Source organism: Salmo trutta, chromosome 29 (assembly GCF_901001165.1).
Source record: "Salmo trutta chromosome 29, fSalTru1.1, whole genome shotgun sequence".
Lineage (NCBI taxonomy): Eukaryota > Metazoa > Chordata > Actinopteri > Salmoniformes > Salmonidae > Salmo > Salmo trutta.
The window spans coordinates 4,416,175-4,422,811 of NC_042985.1; the positions used below are offsets into that span (position 1 = coordinate 4,416,175).

The following is a 6,637-nucleotide window of genomic DNA, read 5'->3' on the forward strand; positions in this document are numbered from 1 at the left end:
CTGGAGACACGGAGGGAGGGAGGGAGGGAGGCAGGCAGGCAGGCTGGCTGGAGACACGGAGGGAGGCAGGCAGGCTGGCTGGAGACACGGAGGCAGGCAGGCAGGCAGGCAGGCTGGCTGGAGACACGGAGGGAGGCAGGCAGGCAGGCTGGCTGGAGACACGGAGGGAGGCAGGCAGGCAGGCTGGCTGGAGACACGGAGGGAGGCAGGCAGGCTGGCTGGAGACACGGAGGGAGGCAGGCAGGCAGGCAGGCAGGCAGGCAGGCAGGCAGGCTGGAGACACGGAGGGAGGGAGGCAGGCAGGCAGGCTGGCTGGAGACACGGAGGGAGGGAGGCAGGCAGGCAGGCTGGCTGGAGACACGGAGGCAGGCAGGCTGGCTGGAGACACGGAGGGAGGCAGGCAGGCAGGAGACAAGAAGGCAGGCAGGCAGGCTGGCTGGAGACAAGAAGGCAGGCAGGCTGGAGACACGGAGGGAGGCAGGCAGGCAGGAGACAAGAAGGCAGGCAGGCAGGCAGGCAGGCTGGCTGGAGACAAGAAGGCAGGCAGGCTGGAGACACGGAGGGAGGGAGGCAGGCAGGCAGGCTGGAGACACGGAGGGAGACAGGCAGGCAGGCAGGCTGGAGACACGGAGGGAGACAGGCAGGCAGGCAGGCTGGAGACACGGAGGGAGGCAGGCAGGCTGGAGACACGGAGGGAGGCAGGCAGGCAGGCTGGAGACACGGAGGGAGGCAGGCAGGCAGGCTGGAGACACGGAGGGAGGCAGGCAGGCAGGCAGGAGACACGGAGGGAGGCAGGCAGGCAGGCAGGAGACACGGAGGGAGGCAGGCAGGCAGGCTGGAGACACGGAGGGAGGCAGGCAGGCAGGCTGGAGACACGGAGGGAGGCAGGCAGGCAGGCTGGAGACACGGAGGGAGGCAGGCAGGCAGCCTGGAGACACGGAGGGAGGCAGGCAGGCAGCCTGGAGACACGGAGGGAGGCAGGCAGGCAGCCTGGAGACACGGAGGGAGGCAGGCAGGCAGCCTGGAGACACGGAGGGAGGCAGGCAGGCAGCCTGGAGACACGGAGGGAGGGAGGCAGGCAGGCAGCCTGGAGACACGGAGGGAGGCAGGCAGGCAGCCTGGAGACACGGAGGGAGGCAGGCAGGCAGCCTGGAGACACGGAGGGAGGCAGGCAGGCAGCCTGGAGACACGGAGGGAGGCAGGCAGGCAGCCTGGAGACACGGAGGGAGGCAGGCAGGCAGCCTGGAGACCCGGAGGGAGGCAGGCAGGCAGCCTGGAGACCCGGAGGGAGGCAGGCAGGCAGCCTGGAGACCCGGAGGGAGGCAGGCAGGCAGCCTGGAGACCCGGAGGGAGGCAGGCAGGCAGCCTGGAGACCCGGAGGGAGGCAGGCAGGCAGCCTGGAGACCCGGGAGGGAGGCAGGCAGGCAGCCTGGAGACCCGGAGGGAGGCAGGCAGGCAGCCTGGAGACCCGGAGGGAGGCAGGCAGGCAGCCTGGAGACCCGGAGGGAGGCAGGCAGGCAGCCTGGAGACCCGGAGGGAGGCAGGCAGGCAGCCTGGAGACCCGGAGGGAGGCAGGCAGGCAGCCTGGAGACCCGGAGGGAGGCAGGCAGGCAGCTGGAGACCCGGAGGGAGGCAGGCAGGCAGCCTGGAGACCCGGAGGGAGGCAGGCAGGCAGCCTGGAGACCCGGAGGGAGGCAGGCAGGCAGCCTGGAGACCCGGAGGGAGGCAGGCAGGCAGCCTGGAGACCCGGAGGGAGGCAGGCAGGCAGCCTGGAGACCCGGAGGGAGGCAGGCAGGCAGCCTGGAGACCCGGAGGGAGGCAGGCAGGCAGCCTGGAGACCCGGAGGGAGGCAGGCAGGCAGCCTGGAGACCCGGAGGGAGGCAGGGCAGGCAGCCTGGAGACCCGGAGGGAGGCAGGCAGGCAGCCTGGAGACCCGGCGGGAGGGAAGGAGGCGGGAGACCCGGCGGGAGGGAGGGAGGCGGGAGAGAGGCTGGAGACACGGCGGGAGGGAGGGAGGCTGGAGACACGGAGGGAGGGAGGGAGGCGGAAGATGCGGAGGGAGGGAGGGAGGCGGAAGACGCGGAGGGAGGCAGGCAGGCAGCCTGGAGACACGGACGGAGGCAGGCAGGCAGCCTGGAGACACGGACGGAGGCAGGCAGGCAGCCTGGAGACACGGACGGAGGGAGGCAGGCAGGCAGCCTGGAGACACGGACGGAGGGAGGCAGGCAGGCAGCCTGGAGACACGGACGGAGGGAGGCAGGCAGGCAGCCTGGAGACACGGACGGAGGGAGGCAGGCAGGCAGCCTGGAGACACGGACGGAGGGAGGCAGGCAGGCAGCCTGGAGACACGGACGGAGGGAGGCAGGCAGGCAGCCTGGAGACACGGACGGAGGGAGGCAGGCAGGCAGCCTGGAGACACGGACGGAGGGAGGCAGGCAGGCAGCCTGGAGACACGGACGGAGGGAGGCAGGCAGGCAGCCTGGAGACCCGGAGGGAGGCAGGCAGGCAGCCTGGAGACCCGGAGGGAGGCAGGCAGGCAGCCTGGAGACCCGGAGGGAGGCAGGCAGGCAGCCTGGAGACCCGGCGGGAGACCCGGCGGGAGGGAGGGAGGGAGGCGGGAGACCCGGCGGGAGACCCGGCGGGAGGGAGGGAGGGAGGCGGGAGACCCGGCGGGAGACCCGGCGGGAGGGAGGGAGGGAGGCGGGAGACCCGGCGGGAGGGAGGGAGGGAGGCGGGAGACCCGGCGGGAGACCCGGCGGGAGGGAGGGAGGGAGGCGGGAGACCCGGCGGGAGACCCGGCGGGAGGGAGGGAGGCGGGAGACCCGGCGGGAGACCCGGCGGGAGGGAGGGAGGCTGGAGACACGGCGGGAGGGAGGGAGGCTGGAGACACGGAGGGAGGGAGGGAGGCTGGAGACACGGAGGGAGGGAGGGAGGGAGGCTGGAGACACGGAGGGAGGGAGGGAGGGAGGCTGGAGACACGGAGGGAGGGAGGGAGGGAGGCTGGAGACACGGAGGGAGGGAGGGAGGGAGGCTGGAGACACGGAGGGAGGGAGGGAGGCGGAAGACACGGAGGGAGGGAGGGAGGCGGAAGACGCACAGAGAGGGAGGGAGGCGGAAGACGCACAGAGAGGGAGGGAGGCGGAAGACGCACAGAGAGGGAGGGAGGCGGAAGACGCACAGAGAGGGAGGGAGGCGGAAGACGCACAGAGAGGGAGGGAGGCGGAAGACGCACAGAGAGGGAGGGAGGCGGAAGACGCACAGAGAGGGAGGGAGGCGGAAGACGCACAGAGAGGGAGGGAGGCGGAAGACGCACAGAGAGGGAGGGAGGCGGAAGACGCACAGAGGGAGGGAGGCGGAAGACACACAGAGAGGGAGGCTGGAGACCAGGAGGGAGGGAGGGAGGCTGGAGACCCGGAGGCGGAAGAGCAAGGGAGGGGGAAGAGCGAGGGAAGGAGGGAGGGAGGTGGAAGACAGAGGGAGGGAGACACTGAGGGAGGGAGTGGGGCGCAGTGCTTCTGTCCCAGGGTGGGACGTCGTGTGCTCTCCTTGTCCCTTCAGACACAGCCCACTGTTGACTTTTTTTATCACTGTAGTATTACTGCCCAGTCTACGCTAGCCTGGTTCCAGATCACTGTAGTATTACTGCCCAGTCTACGCTAGCCTGGTTCCAGATCACTGTAGTATTACTGCCCAGTCTACGCTAGCCTGGTTCCAGATCACTGTAGTATTACTGCCCAGTCTACGCTAGCCTGGTTCCAGATCACTGTAGTATTACTGCCCAGTCTACGCTAGCCTGGTTCCAGATCACTGTAGTATTACTGCCCAGTTTACGCTAGCCTGGTTCCAGATCACTGTAGTATTACTGCCCAGTCTACGCTAGCCTGGTTCCAGATCACTGTAGTATTACTGCCCAGTCTACGCTAGCCTGGTTCCAGATCACTGTAGTATTACTGCCCAGTCTACGCTAGCCTGGTTCCAGATCTAAGGGGTTGGCAAAACAGCAGACATCTCGACCAGTCTATTTCTTCGGGATCGGTGTCCCTTCCATGGGACGGTTGAGTTAACGTAGGCTAATGCGAATAGCATAAGGTTGTAAGTAACAAGAACATTTCCCAGGACAGACATATCTGATATTGGCAGAAAGCTTCAATTCTTGTTAATCTAACCGCACTGTTCAATTTACAGTAGCTATACAGTGAATGAATACCATGCTATTGTTTAAGGAGAGTGCACAGTTTTGAACATGAAAAGTTATTAATAAACAAATTAGGCACATTTGGGCAGTCTTGACACAAAATTTTGAACAGAAACGCAATGGTTCATTGTATCAGTCTAAAGCTTTGCACATACACTGCTGCCATCTAGTGGCCAAAATATAAATTGTAGCTGGGCTGGAATAATATATTATGGCCTTTCTCTTGCATTTCAAAGATGATGGTACAAAAAAATACAAAAGAATGGTTGTTTTTTTTCTTTGTATTATCTTTTACCAGATCTATTGTGTTATATTCTCTTACATTCCTTTCACATTTCCACAAACGTCAAAGTGTTTCCTTTCAAATGGTACCAATAACATGCATGTCCTTGCTTCAGGGCCTGAGTTACAGGCAGTTAGATTTGGGTATGTCATTTAGGCGAACATTGAAAAACGGGTGCTTCCTCCTTCCACTGAAAAGGATCTGCATTAAGTTGTATGATATGTTTAAGCAATAAGGCACAAGGTGGTGTGGTATATGGCCAATATACCAAAGCTAAGGGCTGTTGTTATGCAAGTCTTATTCACAAACTCACAAACTGTGTTGAAAACCTACCAAAAAATGGATGAGTCTTTGTCACTGTCATACAGGTAGAATCTAGATCCTAGTTGATTGTGTACTGCAGTGAACAATCCTCTGTCTCTTATGTCTCCTCCTCCTCTTCGGTCTCTCTACCCAGGCGACAGACCGTGACCAGCACCCCTTGTTGGATCGAGCTGCACCTCAACGGCCCCCTGCAGTGGCTGGACAAGGTGCTCATGCAAATGGGTTCCCCTAGCATCCGCTGCTCCAGTGTGTCATAGGAATACTCTTCCCACCCTCTCTGTCACAGCACCAGTGAATAAAACAGACACCATAGACACATCAACTAAAGGATCAGAAAGGGTTCGGCAGGCATTGAGAGAAGGCTTTGAGTTTTTGGAAGAAGAGCCTGTAGGCTGAGAGAGCCCAACCCTCGTCTGCGACATACTCTCCCCAACCCTCGTCTGCGACATACTCTCCCCAACCCTCGTCTGCGACATACTCTCCCCAACCCTCGTCTGCGACATACTCTCCCCAACCCTCGTCTGCGACATACTCTCCCCAACCCTCGTCTGCGACATACTCTCCCCAACCCTCGTCTGCGACATACTCTCCCCAACCCTCGTCTGCGACATACTCTCCCCAACCCTCGTCTGCGACATACTCTCCCCAACTCTCGTCTGCGACATACTCTCCCCAGCCCTCGTCTGCGACATACTCTCCCCAACCCTCGTCTGCGACATACTCTCCCCAACCCTCGTCTGCGACATACTCTCCCCAACCCTCGTCTGCGACCAACTCTCGTCTGCGACATACTCTCCCCAGCCCTCGTCTGCGACATACTCTCCCCAGCCCTCGTCTGCGACATACTCTCCCCAACCCTCGTCTGCGACATACTCTCCCCAACCCTCGTCTGCGACATACTCTCCCCAACCCTCGTCTGCGACATACTCTCCCCAACCCTCGTCTGCGACATACTCTCCCCAGCCCTCGTCTGCGACATACTCTCCCCAACTCTCGTCTGCGACATACTCTCCCCAACTCTCGTCTGCGACATACTCTCCCCAACCCTCGTCTGCGACATACTCTCCCCAACTCTCGTCTGCGACATACTCTCCACACCAACTGACAGCACTTTTTTTACGTTTTGTGGCAAAAGGGGGCGTGTGCATTAAAACAGGACGGCGTTGTTATCGCCTCTGTCATAGACGTTTTTTTTTTTATTGAACATGTTTAATATGTCGGCATCTAGTGCCAACACCGCTGTAGTATGGGAGATTTTAAGGCATGAGATTCCTCCATTTTCTTTTCTGTTTTTGTTATCATTGTGTAGTTAGTTGTACATATGTTTATGTAGCGGCGCAAGATAATTACTAGATTGGGTATTTTCGGAATGGTGAGTGATACTGCTTTTTATATAGCATGCTAGAATAACATGAAGTTTTACACATTTCAGTGGAGTTTGTTTCTATGGTTAGGTGGTTTTTTTCGTTGTCTTTTTGTTGCAAATTTGTAGAATGCCGCCCATTTGTTAGCTGATTGAAAATATATGAATTTGTCGTAATGAAATATGTTCCTCCCTTGCCACTTCTGAGTAGTGTGTAAAGGGAAATCTAGTAAGAAGCTTTAGGGCGAGGTCGATGTCCTCCTGTCTGTCCATTCCCCTGGGCGGGTTTTCCATGTTCTCCAGTTTGTCCCGGAACAATGCAGATCGTGTTTGTAATCCGTCTTTTTGGAAGCGCGCCAAAACTCTTTCCCGCACAGTCAGAGACCATTGGCTTGTGGATTTGTACTGTCACCCAGATATCCTCTGACTGTCTGAGGAGTTTGACATAGCAGTGTATTTCTCAATACATCTG

At 60.0% G+C, this 6,637-nt stretch overlaps 2 protein-coding genes across 2 annotated transcripts in view; both read left to right on the plus strand.

Moving 5' to 3' along the window:
• Positions 1 to 5,132, plus strand: part of LOC115166794 (mothers against decapentaplegic homolog 3) — a 60,247-nt gene extending 55,115 nt beyond the window's left edge. Inside the window, exon 8 of the mRNA XM_029720600.1 lies at positions 4,936 to 5,132. Coding sequence (XP_029576460.1) covers positions 4,936 to 5,059 — 124 coding nt within the window. The 3' untranslated portion in view covers positions 5,060 to 5,132. The remainder of the gene's footprint in view (positions 1 to 4,935) is intronic.
• A 67-nt stretch (positions 5,133 to 5,199) lies between these two features.
• On the plus strand, positions 5,200 to 6,035 carry LOC115167440 (extensin-like; the record flags this gene model as incomplete). Its single annotated transcript, XM_029721853.1, has 1 exon — positions 5,200 to 6,035. A coding segment is annotated over one exon (708 nt), but the record flags the coding sequence as incomplete, so codon positions are not given.
• Positions 6,036 to 6,637: the final 602 nt, after the last annotated feature.